This window comes from Rhinoraja longicauda, chromosome 33 (genome assembly GCF_053455715.1).
Source record: "Rhinoraja longicauda isolate Sanriku21f chromosome 33, sRhiLon1.1, whole genome shotgun sequence".
NCBI classification, from domain to species: Eukaryota; Metazoa; Chordata; class Chondrichthyes; order Rajiformes; family Arhynchobatidae; genus Rhinoraja; species Rhinoraja longicauda.
In genome coordinates, this window is record NC_135985.1 from 435,173 (window position 1) to 452,893 (window position 17,721).

General features: G+C 48.3%; 1 protein-coding gene across 1 annotated transcript in view; it reads left to right on the top strand.

The window, feature by feature from the left end:
• Positions 1-17,128, top strand: part of LOC144608919 (ceramide synthase 2-like) — a 19,369-nt gene extending 2,241 nt beyond the window's left edge. Inside the window, exons 3-10 of the mRNA XM_078427164.1 lie at positions 322-440; positions 1,680-1,737; positions 3,051-3,101; positions 5,798-5,890; positions 7,549-7,677; positions 10,569-10,675; positions 11,693-11,846; positions 12,941-17,128. Coding sequence (XP_078283290.1) covers positions 322-440; positions 1,680-1,737; positions 3,051-3,101; positions 5,798-5,890; positions 7,549-7,677; positions 10,569-10,675; positions 11,693-11,846; positions 12,941-13,054 — 825 coding nt within the window. The 3' untranslated portion in view covers positions 13,055-17,128. The remainder of the gene's footprint in view (positions 1-321; positions 441-1,679; positions 1,738-3,050; positions 3,102-5,797; positions 5,891-7,548; positions 7,678-10,568; positions 10,676-11,692; positions 11,847-12,940) is intronic.
• Positions 17,129-17,721: the final 593 nt, after the last annotated feature.

The following is a 17,721-nucleotide window of genomic DNA, read 5'->3' on the forward strand; positions in this document are numbered from 1 at the left end:
CTGTGTCCTCGATGTTTACCCAGCCTTCCAGCGTGTATCTGCTGCACAATCAGACACTGCCTGTAGAAGCAACTTGCTTGGTCCCTGTTTTGCACATACATAATAAATGATGGTTTCCGTGAACGATTGTCCCAGGTCTGGCCTGTGATGGTCCTTTATCCCCATTGCCATTCCCCGTCCCAATGCAACATTAGCCTGAGCTCAGCAACATGTACGGCTTTGAATGATGAGACGTGCAACAGCTAAACAGGGGGAATTGTTATCATGGCTGCCAGGTAATGAGTTGTTGTAATTGGCTGTAACGGTCCGTAATGTTTGCAGTCACAGTTGGATGGGCTGTGCAAGAAATGCAGCTGTTCTGTGCGGGAAACACAGCGATGGTTCAGGAGACGGAGGAACCAGGACAGACCCAGTTTAATGAAAAAGTTCCGCGAAGCTTGGTGAGTTTCAGGCGTGGTTCTATCCCATTCTTCCCGTGTTGCCTAAACCTATGGGAACTGAAAGACACAGCGCGGAAACAGGCCCTTCGGCCCACCCTGTCCACGCCGATCGTCCATCACCTGTTTATGCTGGTTCTATGTTATCCCACTTTCGCATCCTCTCCCTCCACACTGGTTTACAGACGGCCAATTAACCTACAAACCCACATGGCTTTGGGATGTGGGAGGAAACCGGAGGAACACTACGTGGTCACAGGGAGAATGTACAAACATCACACAGACAGCACCCGTAGTCAGGATCAAACCTGGGTCTCTGGCGCTGTGAGGCAGCAATACCTCTGCAACACTGGGCACCTACACTGGTCTTGAAAGTTATATTGCTCATGACTGTGTTTCCATAAACAGGATGTGTAGGAAAGAACTGCAGATGCTGGTTTAAATCGAAGGCAGATACAACTTGCTGGAGTAACTCAACGGGACAGGCAGCATCTGTGGAGAGAAGGAATGGGTGAGGTTTCAGGTGGAGACCCATCTTCAGACTAGCATTTTGTATTTAGCCTCGCCATAACAGGATGCTCCTCGTGAAAAGAAATAAATTGATGAGGTCATAGATCAGAAGGAATAGATAACGATGGAGTGACTGATGGGGGGGGGGGGGGTCGGAGACAGAAACGTAGACAATGGGTGCAGGAGGAGGCCATTCGGCCCTTCGAGCCAGCACCGCCATTCAATATGATCATAGCTGATCATCCAAAATCAGCACCCCGTTCCTGTTTTCTCCCCATATCCCTTGATCCATTGAGATGGCAGAGATTATGTCCAGTTGCTGCTGTGGATGTAGGTGAGAGGTGCTGATTCATTCTTGGTGCGTAACTGCAGTGAGTTCTATAAATGACACACACTCCGGTAGAAACAAAGAGCTGCAGATGCTGTTTAATACATAAAAGAAGGAGGGTCTTGACCCAAATCATCATCTATCCATGTTCTCCACAGATGCTGCGAGTTTCTCCAGCACGCTGTGTCCTTCTCTGAGAGAGTACAGATTACAAGGAAATAACGGGAATGGGACTGTTAGAAAACCACAGGGAACCTGGATAAACTTGATGGGCTGAATGGCCTCCTGTGTGCATGCAATGTGAACCAGTGTGACTCACGGTCCATCCTGGACCTACAGAATAGGTTATCTCTGTTCCTGCTGTGTCCACCATCACGTAAGCAATACGCCCTCTTGTTTTCCAGCTGGCGATTTACCTTTTATCTGCTGGCATTTATTGGTGGGATCGCGGTCCTCATTGACGTAAGTGTTTCACTCCCCACTCCACTGTGGTTTAACGTGTGTCTAGGCTGTCACATCACTGAGTGTAATGTCGAAAGACCGGATGGATTTGTTTGGGGAAGGACTACCAGGCTGCTGCAGTGACTGGGGACTGGCTCAGGCTTGTGTCCCATGCACGGCACTGGGCAAGACGCATGGATGATGTTGACACATTGTGGGAGATGGGGTGGAATTGACGGCACAATGAGAGAGGTGTATACATTAATGATCTTTGAGAGAAGCCACACCATTCACTATTGAAGCTGCCCTTGGATCACCACTGGAACTGGGTAGAGTAGAGTTGGCCAACCTCCGCTCCCAGGGCACTCCCATAGACAGCGTCCCTGGTGAAGGGTCTCAACCTGAAACGTCGACCAATCTTCTAACTCCACAGGTGCTGCTCGACCCACCAAGTTCCTCCAGCTGTGTAGAGAGGAACTGCAGATGTTGGTGCTCACCGAAGATAGACACAAAATGCTGGAGTAACTCAGCGGGTCGGGCAGCATCAATAGATAGAGGAACGGGTGGCGTTTCGGGTCGAGACGCTTCTTCAATGTTTGTTTGTAGCCTCCAGTGAGCTGGCACTTTGCCCGGCCCTGCCCACAAGGACAGCACCAGCCTGGTGTCTGGGGTGGTGAGCACGCCACATGTGGGGTGGGTGTCTGTCCAAGGGCCTAATAGTTTAGTCATGTGTACCGAGGTACCGTGAATAGGTTTTGTTGCGTGCTAACTGGGGTGTGCCAGAATCACATCAGAGTTCCTGAGAAGGTAGGCTGGCTCCAACACCCTTTCATGTAATTGGACACATTTCCCATTAAAGACAAGTTGTTGTCCAAATTTTCAAACAAACCCGATTCAGTTGGGGTTGGGGTTGGGGTGAATGATTGTGACAGGGGTTTGTCTTGTGCTCTTCACCAAGCCTGTACCTGGGTGGCCACATTGACCTGGGTGGGTACATGGTGGGTGGTCACATTGACCATACTGGGTGGGTACATGGTGGGCGGTCACAGTGACCTGGGTGGGTACATGGTGGGCGGCCACATTGACCTGGGTGGGTACATGGTGGGCGGTCACAGTGACCATACTGGGTGGTCTTTCACCTCCACACCAACAGAGGCCAGAACCAAAACTCATCCATTGATTCAGAAGTTACATGGACCATCTCAAGCAAGTGAAATGTAAGACCTTCCGACGATGTTGTGTTTGTAAAGGGGGGAGGGGGTTTGCATTGTATTTGTGTTCACTGTATGTTGCAGTCGGTTAACCTGGGCTGTCTTTCTCCGGCTCTGTTGCAGAAACCGTGGTTTTACGACACCTGGGAGGTGTGGGTGGGATATCCCAAACAGGTGAGTGCGTCAGGTAGCCTCTCTGCCGCTGCGCTGTGTCAACGGAGCAGGCCATATCCTAACACCTCCACGCCTGCAGGGTAAACCAGGACACGATGCCAACATAGGGCACAACAGTACAGCACACGAACAGGCCCTTCGGCCCGCAATGTCTGTGCTGAACACGATGCCAGGATTATCATTTATCTACCTGTACATAATTCCTATCCCTCCATCTGCCTATCCAAAAGCCTCTTAAATCCCACAAACGTATCTGGTAAACCTACCACCCCTGGCAGTGTGTTCTAGGGACTCACCACCCTCACCACCATCTCCTTTAACCTTTGCCCTTCTCATCTTAAAGCTACACCCTCTAATATTTGATTTTTCCATCATGGGAAAAAGGTTCTGACTCTCTACCCTATCCATGCCTGTCATCATTTTATATACTTCAGGGCTCCCACAACCTCTGGCACTCCGTCTGTCCAACCTCTCCTTGTGACTAACACCCTCTAATCCAGGCATCAGAAACCACCTCTGCACCCATCCCAAAGTGTCCACATCCTGTAATGGAGGCACCCAGAGCTGCACGCAATACTCCAAACGCTGCCTAAACAAAGTCCTCTAAAGCTGCATCATGACTTCCTGACTCTTGTACTCAATGCCCCGACCGATGAAGGCAAGCATTTACCACTCTGTGCAGGAAAGAACTGCAGATGCTGGTTTAAATCGAAGGTAGACACACAATGCTGGAATAACTCAGCGGGACAGGCAGCATCTGTGGAGAGAAGGCATGGGTGATGTTTCGGGTCAAGACCCTTCTTCAGACTGATGTCAGGGGAGGGGGCGGGACAAAGATAGAATGGTCTTCCAAATGGGAGTAAATCCTATCCTGAAGAATCCTCTGCAATGGTTTCTCTATCACTGACGTGAGGTTCACTGGCCTATAATTCCATGGATTCTCTCTACCTCCCTTCTTAAATTAATGAACACCACTGGCTACTCACCTGTCCCCCACGCTGGGATTGGACCTTGCTGTTCTGATTACTGGCCCTGAGTTAGCAGGTCTGGGAACAACTCAACCCTATCGGCCAAAGGTTTATCTTATCCAACAGTGTTGGGCATTGCAGGTGTGATGTGGTGTGAGATCTTGCACAGCTCCCTTTGCAATCCTGTTGGACGATCCTCGCAAGTCCCTGTCTCCCTTTCCTTGACCCCTTCTGACCACATACTTGAATGCATGGTCTGGTTTTCCTTGCTGATTGGATTGTCTTGTCAACACTCTGGACAGGAGACTGCAGATGCTGGAATCTTGAGATAAAAATAAAGTACTGGAAGAACCCAGCAAGTCACGGAGTATCTAACGAGAGAAGCAGACAGAAGACAAGTGTGTCCTCTGCTTACCTTTCCCTGTTTATCGACTCATCTGTTACAGTTCTGCAATGTTCCAGTTCAGTTTAGTTTATTGTCATGTGAATCTACAGTGGATGCGTCTGTGTAGGAAAATAACTGCAGATGCTGGTACAAATCACAAAATGCTGGAGTAACTCAGCAGGTCAGGCAGCATCTCGGGAGAGAAGGAATGGGTGACGTTTCGGGTCGAGACCCTTCAGACTGATGTCAAGGGAGGGGGTGGGACAAAGAAACGATGTAATTGGAGACAGGAAGACAGTGGGAGAACTGGGAAGGGGGAGGGGAAAGAGAGGGACAGAGGAACTATCTAAAGTTAGAGAAATCAATGTTCATACCACTGGGCTGTAAGCTGCCCAAGCGAAATATGAGGTGCTGTTCCTCCAATTTGCGGTGGGCCTCACTATGACAATGGAGGAGGCCCATGACAGAAAGGTCAGACTGGGAGGGGGAGTTGGTGCTGAGCCACCGGGAGATCAGGCAGGTTAAGGCGGACTGAGCGACGGTCTCCCACTGTCTCCCTGTCTCCAACTACATCCTTTCTTTGTCCCGCCCCTTAGCCTGACAGCAGTCTGAAGAAGGGTCTCGACCCGAAAGGTCCCCCATTCCTTCTCTCCTGAGATGCTGCCTGACCCGCTGAGTTACTCCAGCATTTTGTGATACCTTTGTGGATGTGTTTGTAATGTGGGTGGAACAATGTCTAATTCACGTACAGTAGAGAGTTTGCAATGTCAGTCGGCTGCAGCGGCCACTATTGTCTGCTAATCCACCAGAATATACAAAGCCAGTTGCTGCTCTTTACAGAATCACCATCCCACAGTTCAGACACTTATCCACAGGGTCGGTACAGAACAGCAGCAACTATGTGAATGTACAGGACAGGAAACTCAGCACAAAGTCAGCGCAGTCTGAATTAGGGTCTCGACCCAAAACGTCACCCATTCCTTCTCTCCTGAGATGCTGCCTGACCCGCTGAGTTACTCCAGCCTTTTGTGTCTATCTTTGGTGTAAACCAGCAGCAGCAGTTCCTTCCTACACATTTTGTGTGCTCACATTTAACTCTGTCTGTTGTGGAGCATGTTTTTAAAAGGTGGTGAGGAAATGTTCCCACTGACCAATGCAAGATCACTAATGTTGCAGGGTACAGATTTAATCCTCTCTCCTTGTTGTGCATTGGCATTGCAGACAATGGTTGTGCAGGAAACAATATGATCGTGTGTTGTGGATCTCCGGTCATTCTGTACACTCATGGGGTTGCACTGACATTGCCAGCTTGCCTCATTGATCAATGTCTCTGTTCTCCCTAGTCATTGTTACCGTCTCAATATTGGTACTACATCATTGAACTGAGTTTCTACTGGTCTCTGTTGTTCAGCATTGCATCGGATGTCAAACGGAAGGTATGTGGATCTGACTGCTGGCTTGGTGTCAAATCAACACTGCAGCTGGACTTCTGTTTTTGACCCTATAGGTTATGACAATGGGATTGTGGAGTTAATTGGGAAAAAAAGTAACTGAATATTATTGAACATTGAACTAAAATACACAATAAACTGCAGATGCTGGAATCTTGAGCAAGACACAAAGTGCTGGAGGAACTCAGCGGGTTAGGCAGCATCTGTGGAGGCAATAGACAGATAATGTCTGAAGAAGGGCCCAGACCCGAAATGTGGCCTATCCATGTTCTCCACAGATGCGGCCTGACCCACTGAGTTACTCCAGCACTCTGTGAAACGTCATCTATCCATGTTCTCCACAGATGCGGCCTGACCCGCTGAGTTACTCCAGCACTCTGTGAAACGTCACCTATCCATGTTCTCCACAGAGGCTGCCTGACCCACTGAGTTACTCCAGCACTCTGTGAAACGTCACCTATCCATGTTCTCCACAGAGGCTGCCTGACCCACTGAGTTCCTCCAGCACTGTGTCCATGTTCTTTGTTGACCTGCCACCATTGTTGTAGCTGGAGGTTGGAGTGGAGCTGCCGGTGCCTCTCATCATTGGCAGCCTGAGCTGTTGTTACATGAACCTACAACGCAAGTGACCAGTGGTACACCTCACTGAGCCACTACATCACTGCTCCAGAGATCCGGGTTCAGCCCTGACCTCCACTGCTGTCCATGTGGAGTTTGCACGTTCTCCCTGTGACTGTATCAGACTCCCTGGCACTCCAGTTTTCTCCCACACCCCCCAAATGTGGGGTTTGATGAGTTAATTGTGCTCTGTGAGTAGTTGAGGGGTAGAATGTGGGGGGAGGTATGTGTGTGTGGGGAGAATATAAGCAAGGGGTAAAGGAATGTTTGCCAGTGGCAGGGACTGTTTCCCTTGCCTGACCGATGCATGAATAGCTCCAACACTGACTCACATCCTGATATAGTTTACTCACCTTCATCTCATAACTTTAGCCCTTGTGGCTAAAGGGATCAGGGGGTATGGAGAGAAGGCAGGTACGGGATACTGGGTTGGATGATCAGCCATGATCATATTGAATGGCGGTGCAGGCTCGAAGGGCCGAATGACCTACTCTTGCATCTATTTTCTATGTTTCTATGTTAACTAGTGCGGCACTGTGGTACCGGTAGAGTTGCTGCCTCACAGCGCCAGAGACTACGGGTGCTGTCTGTACAGAGTTTGTACGTTCTCCCCGTGACCTGCGTGGGTTTCCTCCGGGTGCTCTGGTTTCCTCCCACACTCCAAAGACGTGCAGACTTGTAGGTCAATTGGCTTTGGTAAAATTGTCGCTAGTGTGTGTAGGATAGTGTTAGTGTGCGGGGTGATTGCTAGTCGGCGCGGACTCGATGGACTATTTCCGCGCTGTATCTCTAAACTAAATAAATGACACTAATAAAATTGTACCCATCTAAGTTGTCAGATTTTTCCATCAGCTCCCAGCCTCAGCAGCCTTGAGTGAGAGAATTGTAACGTAACTGAAGTCGATGTCACCCTGATGGGCCAGAGAGTATAATGGGGCAGAGATTGTATCCCCAGATTCAGTCGTGTTCTGAAATCAGCACCAGTGACGTTTCTCATTCAAGTCAAATAACTCCTAATTTCCCAGGATTTTCAAGAACAAATAATTCATCATTTAGCGACGATCATCCTGCTGAGCTTTTCCTGGTGTGCCAACTACATCCGCGTGGGGACCCTGGTGATGGCTGTGCACGACGCCTCGGACATCTTGTTGGAGGTAAGTGTGGCGACAGGTGTGGCACCAGGTGTGGCACCAGGTGTGGCGGCAGGTGTGGCACCAGGTGTGACACCAGGTGTGGCGGCAGGTGTGGCACCAGGTGTGGCACCAGGTGTGGCGGCAGGTGTGGCACCAGGTGTGGCGGCAGGTGCTGCTCATCCACAGCACGGCCTGAAGCCAGCAATGTGGTTGAAATCCCTCCGTTAAACACCTGTCCACATTCAGCTTCAGGTACATCTACATAGTGTGGAAGGTAGGATGAGTACGGTGTACAGGTACACCCTGGACACCCATGTTTGGAGTGAAGTTAGACACAAAATGCTGGAGTAACTCGGAGGGACAGGCAGCATCTCTGGGGAGAAGGCATGGGTAACGTTATGGGTCATGATCCTTCAGACTGTTTGGAGTGTGCAGGTTTGGGGACAGATGTTTAGAGTGTAGAAGCTAAAGGGCCTGTCCCACTTGGGCGATTTTAAGGCGACTGCCGGTGACTAGGCTGTTGCCGACAGTTTGCCGGGGTGTCGCGGGCATGATCGTGAGGAGTCTTCCAAGAATCGTAGTGGATCTCAGCGTGTCGCTGAGAAATCAACCGGAGTGAAATTTCTCAGCGACAGCTGGCTTGTCGCCAGGTATCGTTGCTTATTGTCGGCGCTGTCACATGCTGTCCCCAGGTTTGCTAGGTTCTCTTAGATGCATTTAGAAACAGAAACATAGAAAATAGGTGCAGGAGGAGGCCATTCGGCCCTTCGAGCCAACACCACCATTCATTGCGATCATGGCTGATCGTTCCCAATCAATACCCCGTGCCTGCCTTCTCCCCATATCCCTTGATTCCACTAGCCCCTAGAGCTCTATTTAACTCTCTCTTAAATCCATCCAGTGATTTGGCTTCCACTGCCCTCTGTGGCAGAGAATTCCACAAATTCACAACTCTGGGTGAAAATCTTTTTTCTCGCCTCAGTTTTAAATGGCCTCCCCATTATTCTTAGACTGTGGCCCCTGGTTCTGGACTCGCCCAACATTGGGAACACTTTTCCTGCATCTAGCTTGTCCAGTCCTTTTATAATTTTATATGTTTCTTTAAGATCCCCTCTCATCCTTCTAAACTCCAGTGAATACAAGCCTAGTCTTTTCAATCTTTCCTCATATGACAGTCCCGCCATCCCAGGGATCAATCTCATGAACCTACGCTGCACTGCCTCAATTACAAGGATGTCCTTCCTCAAATTGGGAGACCAAAACTGTACACAATACTCCAGATGTGGTCTTACCAGGGCCCTATACAACTGCAGAAGAAGCACATAATATTAAAATAAGTAAGAGTAAGAAAATAACTGCAGATGCTGGTACAAATCGAAGGTATTTATTTCACAAAATGCTGGAGTAACTCAGCAGGTCAGGCAGCATCTCAGGAGAGAAGGAATGGGTGACGTTTCGGGTCGAGACCCTTCTTCAGACTGATGTCAGGGGGACAAAGGAAGGATTATTAAAATAAGTAAAGTCATTTGAAGATACCATAAAATACTTGTGTTTAACCAATTTATTTACCATCAGGACATTTGACAGGTAGATTGGAGGCGACAGTTTGACAGTCAGGTAAGCGTAGGAATTTTCGCGATGTTTATGGCCATCAGCGATTACATTTAAAGTAGGCTCCCAACCCAGATATGCAACCCAGAAACCAGATATGCATCTCCCTCACATTTTCAAAGAATGCCCACACTCCGCACAAAAATCCATTTAACCACTTTTTAAATTAAATTTCTTAATATTGCTATTAGCAAACTGGAAGTAAATCCAGTTTATGCCTTGTTACCGTGAATCTTGGTACTCACTTGTCAGTGATTTCAGCGAAAATTAGGACGCGTGGGAATTTTCGCGATGTTTCTGAAGATGGTATAATCTCGACCTGACTCGGCATTGTCGTGGTCATTGTCGTAGGGTAAAAGAAAATTTCGGCGATCTGCTACGACTTTGACAGTCGCCGGCAGTGGGACAGGCCCTTAAGGTATGCCTCGATGTATGGGGGCCTGTGGGACTGTACAGGCAAAGGCATAAAGGAGTGAACGCCAGAACAGGCTACTGAGTTTAGATGATGAGTCCTGATCATATTGATAGGTGGAACACACTTGCCCTATTTCCTATGGGTGCAGTTCTGGGCGGTAGGTTTAGAGTGCACAGGCCAGGCGATAGTTGTTTATAGAGTGTTGATGTAATGTTATGTACAGTTCTGTGGGGTGGGTTTGGAATATAAGGAGCAGGGAGTTAGATGCAAGAGATTGCAGATGCTAAAATCTGGAATAACAAACAATCTGCTGGAAGAACTCGTCTATGAGGGGAAAAGGAGTTGTTGATGTTTCTGGTTGAAACCCTGCATCAGGTCTGAGTAGAGGAAAGGGAGCCAGTGTAAGGAGGTGTGCGGAGTGGAGAGATGGGGCAATGAGTGAGTGTAGACTTGGGTGTGTGTAGCTGAGGGGGGGGGGGGGGGGGGTGTAGACTAAGGTGTGTGTGGTTTCAACCTAAGGCGTATGGTTCAAATGTAGTCATTGTAGGGTTAGCTGGGATGCAGTTATAGTGCATCGGTTAGTAGTGTGAATTTCAGAATGTATGGGTAGTGCAGCGTATAGTTATGTTGTACAGACCCACGTGTTAGAGTGTGAGGGCTAGAGGCCATTGTGTTCAGTGGATAGATCACCATGATGGGGGTGAACAACATCTTCAAAGACCCACTGCTCTTCAACCACGGGTCAAGGTGACTGACCAGCTGGAAGGAGCCAGTGTGCAACATCATCATGTTGCCTGCGTGTTACCCGCGTGTTCTGTGAGATGTGATGGTCTGGATGTTTTCATTAGTTTGAAGGTGATTTACCTTGAGTTCTCCTTCCTTGCAGTCGGCCAAGATGTTTAACTATGCCGGGTGGAAATCGCTCTGTAATTCCCTCTTCATCGTGTTTGCCGCTGTGTTTATAATTACCCGGCTCATCATCTTCCCCTTCTGGTGAGTAAACCGTGCGGAACATTCCGGAGCTTCACCAGTAATAAGGGAGTGATGTGAAGGTGCTGAATACATCCAGTCTTTGTTCCAACTACCTGCCTGTCAACCTGCCCCACCCTGTATCCACCTATTACCTGCCACGCTCTGTCCTGCCTCTCCCCTCTCCCAGCTGTCTACCTGCAGGGCCTCCTGTTGCTGCACTTTTATTCTCCATCCCACTGCCGTCTGACACTGTCTGTGGTCTCGTCACGGCTACGTCATGCCCAAAGCAAGCCTGAGGACCAGCACCTTGCCTGGTGTCTGGGCTCTTTACAGCCTTCCGCACTCCACATTGAATTGTCCAACGTCAGGTGATGTGACCCCTCGGTCTGTGTGAATCATGTGCCTGTTGCAACAGCTGAGTTGGCTTGTACACTTCTCCTTTCCCCCTCACTGGGAGAGATGAGATGACCTGCCCAGCCTGACCGTCCTCACCTCACATTCCTCTGGCCAGGCTCTCCGTCACTCATTGACCACAGCTTGTTTCTGAGCTCACTCCACTTCACCCTATCAGCCACCCTCCCCGCCCCTGCCCCACCCTCCCCGACCCTGCCCCTCACCACTCTCCCAGTCCCGCCCTCCCTTCCCTGCCCCATCCCTTCTGCCCCTTCCTCCCACCCCTTCTGCCCCTTCCTCCCACCCCTCCCCTCCCCGTCCTGCCCTACCCCTCCCACCCCTACCCCTCCCACCCTCCCCTACCCACCCTGCCCTCCCACTCCCCGCCCCTCACCACTCTCCCAGTCCCACCCTCCCTTCCCCGCCCCACGCCTCCTGCCCCCCCCCGCCCCGCACCACCCGCCCTTCCCCACCCCTCCTGCCCCTCCCCGCACCACCCGCCCTTCCCCACCCCTCCCCGCACCTTTACAAACTCCAGTCTCCGTCTCGGCTCTGATGCCTTTCCTCCTGCCGCAGATGCGCCCTGACCTACTGGGTGTTCCCAGCGTATGCTGTTGTATGAGCGTGACCTGTTTTTGTCCACAGGATCATCCACTGTACCTGGGTCTACCCCCTTTACCACTACCCTCCATTCTTCGGATATTATTTCTTCAACGTCATGCTGGTTGTTCTTCAGCTACTTCACCTTTTCTGGGCGTACCTCATCCTGCAGATGCTGGCAAAGTTTCTCTCCAGCAAGGTAAGCGGTTTTGTATCACCTGTGTGGCAAGGCAGGAAGCACCTGTCGTTCACCTGTGAATGCTTTGTGTCCACATGGACACACTCAGACAGGTGCATGGACATAGTGATACAGCTTGCCCACACTCACCAACATGACCCATCTACACTATCTGCCTGTGTATGGCCCATATCCCTCTAAACCTGTCCACATATCTCTTAAACGTCATGATAGTACCTGCCTCAACGACCTCCTCCGGCAGCTCGTTCCATTTACTCACCACCCTTTGTGCTCCTGCCTTGAGTATTCAAAGACTTGGGATCTTCTGAGGGAAAGGATTTTAACGGCGCCTTATTTTAATCGATGACCCCTCGTTTTCCCACAAGAGGAAATATTCTTCCCACACCCACCTGGCAAAGACCCCTCTGGATCTTGAGGAAACCTATCAAGTCACCTCGGGCCCTTTTACGAGCCTGGCCTGACCAATCTTTGCTCTTGTCAACCATCAGTCCACGTGTTTTCTGTAGTAAAGCTTCTCTCAACTGGTTTGAACCTATCAGCACCATTCCTCAAAGCAGGAGACAGTAAGCTAGATAACATCTGACCGACCTCACCTTTCACTGATGCTCCCCCCGCTGTATTTAATCCCCCACCAACCTGTCGTTTGTGATCACGCACAACGTCACCAGATCCTTCAACATCTAAGAGTTCTACAATCGCTCATTATTTAGGTGGCACACTTAGTTTTCATTTTTACTGCTAAAATGGGCATTTGCACAATATCCCATATTGTGCATTTACTAGATCTTTGTCAACCCACTTAAACTGCCCACATTTATAGACAACTTGTATTTTCTTAAGAACTTACTTTCCCTGAGATCTTCGGTTTCCTCCCACACTCCAAAGATGTACAGGTTGGTAGGTTAATTGGCTTGGTAAAATTGTTCCTAGTGTGCGTAGGGTAGTGTTAGTGTGCAGGGATTACTGGTTGGTACAGACTCGGTGGGCCGAAGGGTGTGTTTCCACACTGCATTATCTGTACAGGTCCCACCTGCTCGTGCTTGGTCTGTCTCCGTGCAAACCATTCCTATCCACGTTTCCTAACTGTCTTCCAGCTGGATGGTGACGATCGGAGTGATGCAGAGGAGTGTGAGGAGAGCAGTGAAGAAGAGGGCTTGAAGAATGGTACTGGTGCCAATGGCAGTGTGTCGGTGAACAGCCATCACTGAGCCTGGGAGAAGGTCAGCTCTGAGCGAACAGTGGAGACATCTTCAGAGCTGGGAGTGGAGCAGCAGAAGTGAGCCTTTGTGCACCATCAGCTGTGGAGTTACTCTGTCTGGAAAGTCTACAAGTATTTACCTTGAATAGCAGTGTCAAAAGTCAATGTTGAAGACAGAATCCTCTGGACCCTGGCTGGTGGCAACTCATTGGAATTGTGGGCCAGGCTTGAACCCATTCACAACATCCCCCTCTGTCATTTCCTTTCTACTCCTACTATAATAGCTTTGTAGAGCAGACACACACCCTTTGCACCACAAATTCTCTGCTAACCATTGAGAAGCCATTTGCACCATTCTCATTTAATTCTCCCCACATCCCCACCAACTCTGCCATAATTCACTAACAGGGGCACATTGACTGCTCAACACACTTTGCACATACTGCAGTGTAATTAATTTCCTGTTCATTCACCTCCCGACACACCGAGACCACTGAGATAGTGAGAGCACAGCCTTACCGCTACAAGCTACCAACAGTAATGTGTTTGCCGGTTTTATAAAAAGCAAGTTGTTCTTTCTCATTCTAAATCGTGACTTGTGCCATCTTTAATCTGCCAATAACCATTCCTCCTCCAGTCTCATGCCAAGTGCAAGGTGACAGTAAGCATTGTCCACCATTGCCCACTCCACCATTGCCCACCTCCCCATTGCCCACCTCCCCATTATCCACCATTGCCCACCCCCCCCATTGTCCACCCACCCATTGCCCACCCACCAATTCCAACTTTATAAAAAGCCTTGTGCAATATTTCTGCAAACATCAACAGAAAAATGATTCTAAGTCAAATGCCAATGCAAAGAGCAAAAATGGGAAATAATATTGATCTCTGCATTTTTTATTTGAATCTCGCATTTATATAGCACCTTTCATAACCTCAGAGAATGAGTCTTTCTAAAATGTAGTCACTATAGTAATGGAGAGAAACATGCACAGCAATCTGGCACGGTCCCACAAAACCATAACAGCAATAACAAAGAATTTATTGGTTGAAAGAGGAATATTCCCAACACCTTAATTAGGGAGTATATTTAAACTATTAGTCAAATAATTCCTCAGGAATATGGTGCTTTTGCTCATTAAGCCCATGATCACATCATTATGAACCTCTCACGATGATAATTTGCAGTTCAACACTCATTTAGATCCCCTCTTTCCAATATTATGACAATCATGGTATTTCAGAACTACTTCTCTGATTATAGACCAAGGAGGAGTGGACCATTCAGTCTGTGCTGCCATTCAATAAGATCAAGGCCGACCTCAGCACCACCTTCCTCCACCAACACCACACCCCTTGATTACCTTAATGTACAAAAATCTGTTGCTTTTACTCAGCATTAGAACCATGTTACCACTTCTGTTATAATAGATGCCAGCATATTCCTTATTGCTGATACCAGGCAAACTGCAGGGTCTCAATCCAAAACGTCACCTATCCATGTTCTCCACAGATGCTGCCTGACCCGCTGAGTTACTCCAGCACATTGTGTCTTCCAATAAAATTAAAGTCCAGTTGACCCATCCCAAACTTTCAGCCTGCATTCAATCCTCTGATCTTATTTAACATGCCAATTGACACATGATTTGGATAGTTATGTACATATACATTTTGATTTGGACTTTGGCTGTTACTCCTTCAGCAGAACTGGCTCCTATCTAAGTCATTAGTTCCCACATGGGATAACAGCAACTTTCTGCTGGAACTGAAGAGCCAGGCTCACAACCGATACTCATGCTTGCGGCTACATAACACGGTAACTATTTCTCTAACTCTACCCTCCCCAACACCTACATTTCTTTTCACTCCCCCAGTATGAAATTCCTCCCTGTTACACTGTGGTCTGGTCAGTGTGCCTGTCCTCTCTGCTCTCATCCACCCAGACTCCATATCTACTGGACAGTTGCTGGAGCCAAAGGTCCTCCAACATGACCTTCTGAATGTAGACAGAGTGCAGGAGTAACTCAGCGGCTCAGGCAGCATCTCTGGAGAGAAGGAATAGGTGACGTCTCGGGTCGAGACCCTTCGTCAGTGAGAGTCAGGGGAGAGGGAAACGGCTTCAGAATGTCCTGACCTGCCTCGCTTGTACTCACACCCTTCTGATGGTCTTGACTTGGATCATTCTTCAGACATCATTCAAGCTTGCCTTCTGGAACAAAGTACCCAGGTAATACCCTGCCCACCACAAAGACTTTTTTAAATGTGAAAGCCATATTCTCTTGAATCAAATTGTTGTTCTTCCAGCACTTTCATCAAAGGCTTAGATTTCCACCTCTTGCACAGGTGTATAAAGTGTTGTGGGGCCTGAGGTGAAGCCTGTTTGGAACAACCCACTGACGGAACTAAAACATGTTGAATCACACAGCAGCTCAATGTGCAATTCCAATTGTCTGAAGCTAGATTTGTTCACTAAACCAGCTGACAGTCCCAGTAGCAGCCTGGTGATCTGTTAACGATCAGTGTCCTTTGCATCTGCATTCTATGGCAATGTGAACCATTTTATTCCTTGCAACATTCCACTTTGTTCATGCCTATGCCATTGCTGTCTTCATATCTGCTCTCTGCATCAACCAATGACGTAGGAAAACTTCCCTATTAACCCTCTGCATCCTGACCTGGCATCTCCAGCTGAGACCAGAATCCAAGCCAGCCAACTCTGCTCGTCCAGAAACCTCGCCAGCCAACTCTGCTCGCCCAAGATGGCTGATTACGGCAGAAGTCTGGGTCGTGTTCAATCCTGAATAATCCAGGAAGGTTGTTGATCCGTCTGGTGGCAGTTCTGTGTTAACCCTCAAAGGATCAATCTGGAATGTTGACTTTGTTTCTGTCCACGGATGCTGCCCGACCAGCTGAGCATTCCCAGCAGTATCGGTTTTTCTCCTGATTTCCCAAGGGTGCCACATTGTTTTGTCGACTGTTTTCATGTATACTGATGCTGTGTCGCTGCTGCTGAAGGTTAAGGCATTGTATCTGGTTAACACGAAGATCAGGCACCAGCTGGTTAGTTGCCATCAGCAACAATTCTGTTATGACTTCCAACTAATACGCCACCTTGGTAGAGTTGCTGCCTCACAGCGCCAGAGACCCGGGTTCCATCCTAACTATGGGTGCTATCTATGTAGTTTGTATGTTCTCCCTGTGACCACGTGGGTTTCCTCCCACATTCCAAAGATGTGCAGGTTTGTAGGCTAATTGGCTTCTGTAAATTGTGCTTAGTGTGTAGGATAGAACTAATGAGTGGGTAATCGTTGGTCGGTACAGATTCAGTGGGCCGAAGGTCCTGTTCCATACTGTTTCTCTAAACTAATGTAAAACACAATTATTGGCAGCAATTATGTGATTGGAGAAGTTATCAAATATTTAGAGATATTTGGAAGCCTCAGTGAAGTAGAAAATATGATCCATCTAAATGCAGCGGGGGGAGAGAACTGGAACATAACAGATACTCTGAACAAGTCTCCTCTCTGTTGGCGCTCAGTTTCAACCCACAATACTGCTGTGCCTACACACCTGATCTCCCAACCTGTTCCCAGTAGCAACATGTCAGATCGTGAGCCCATGAGTTCAACTGTTGAATGATGGCCACATTCACTGACCCGTCGAGCCTTGACCACCTGCAGCAGTTACTGATTAGAGGTTAGCAGAGCTGTAGCTGGACGAGGAATGAAGTTCTGACCATTGGCTTTGGCCCCTGTCATTGCCTCGAGCTCTGGCACTGAACTGTGAAGGAAGTTATTGTCTGGGCCTGGGAGAAGCAGTGCATTAATTATGTGACGCAGTGATAGCACCCATACCTCATGCCCTGTGTTCACCCCTGTACATGACCCTGGGCTGGCGTGGATATCCTCTGTTAGACGTGTAAACCTGTGTATATCGCCTGTTGGACTGTCACACTAAAAACAAACAGCAAGGTATTATTTTCATATTTTACAGACTGCACATTTGTCCATTTGCTGGTCATACTGCTAATGTTTAGTTAAATATGGGTTCTTATGCAATAAGGTCAATCAAAAATTATTTGTGTTGGGGAATGTGAAAATTAAAATGACTTGTTATTCTTGTTTACAATAAAAATATTTGATTGTTGAAAAGCTAAAAGCTGCGATTGGAAATTGAAATAAAATCGGGATGTGCTGCAAAAGCTCAGGTCAGGCAGCATCTGGAGAAATAGTGAGCTCATGTTTCAAGTCAACAGTTGGATCTACTTGCATGTGTTTGTGTGTGTGAGACTGCTTGTGAAAATGTGTAGGCAGATATATATATATGCACAAGAGTAGGTGGCAGCACGTTTGTGTATTTGTGAGTGTTTTGTGAGCAGATGTTTATTTTCAGGTGACTCAGGACTATATGTAAGAGTGTTAATGTGTAATGTTGGATCATGTGTGTTTGAGAGGGAGATTGAGATTAGATAGCATTGTGCTACTTTAGTCTGTGAAACAATTGCTTGTTTGGTTTCTGTTTTGACAACAAACCCTGGTTGCAGTGTGAGTGTTGGGGCTGGATCTTACCTACTCTCACTGTCTGCTGCTGGAATCCACAATGTTCTTCTTCATCATCCTGTAGATGCTCTACTTCACGTTTGATTCCTCCTGCCTCACGGTCCATGACCTCAGGCAT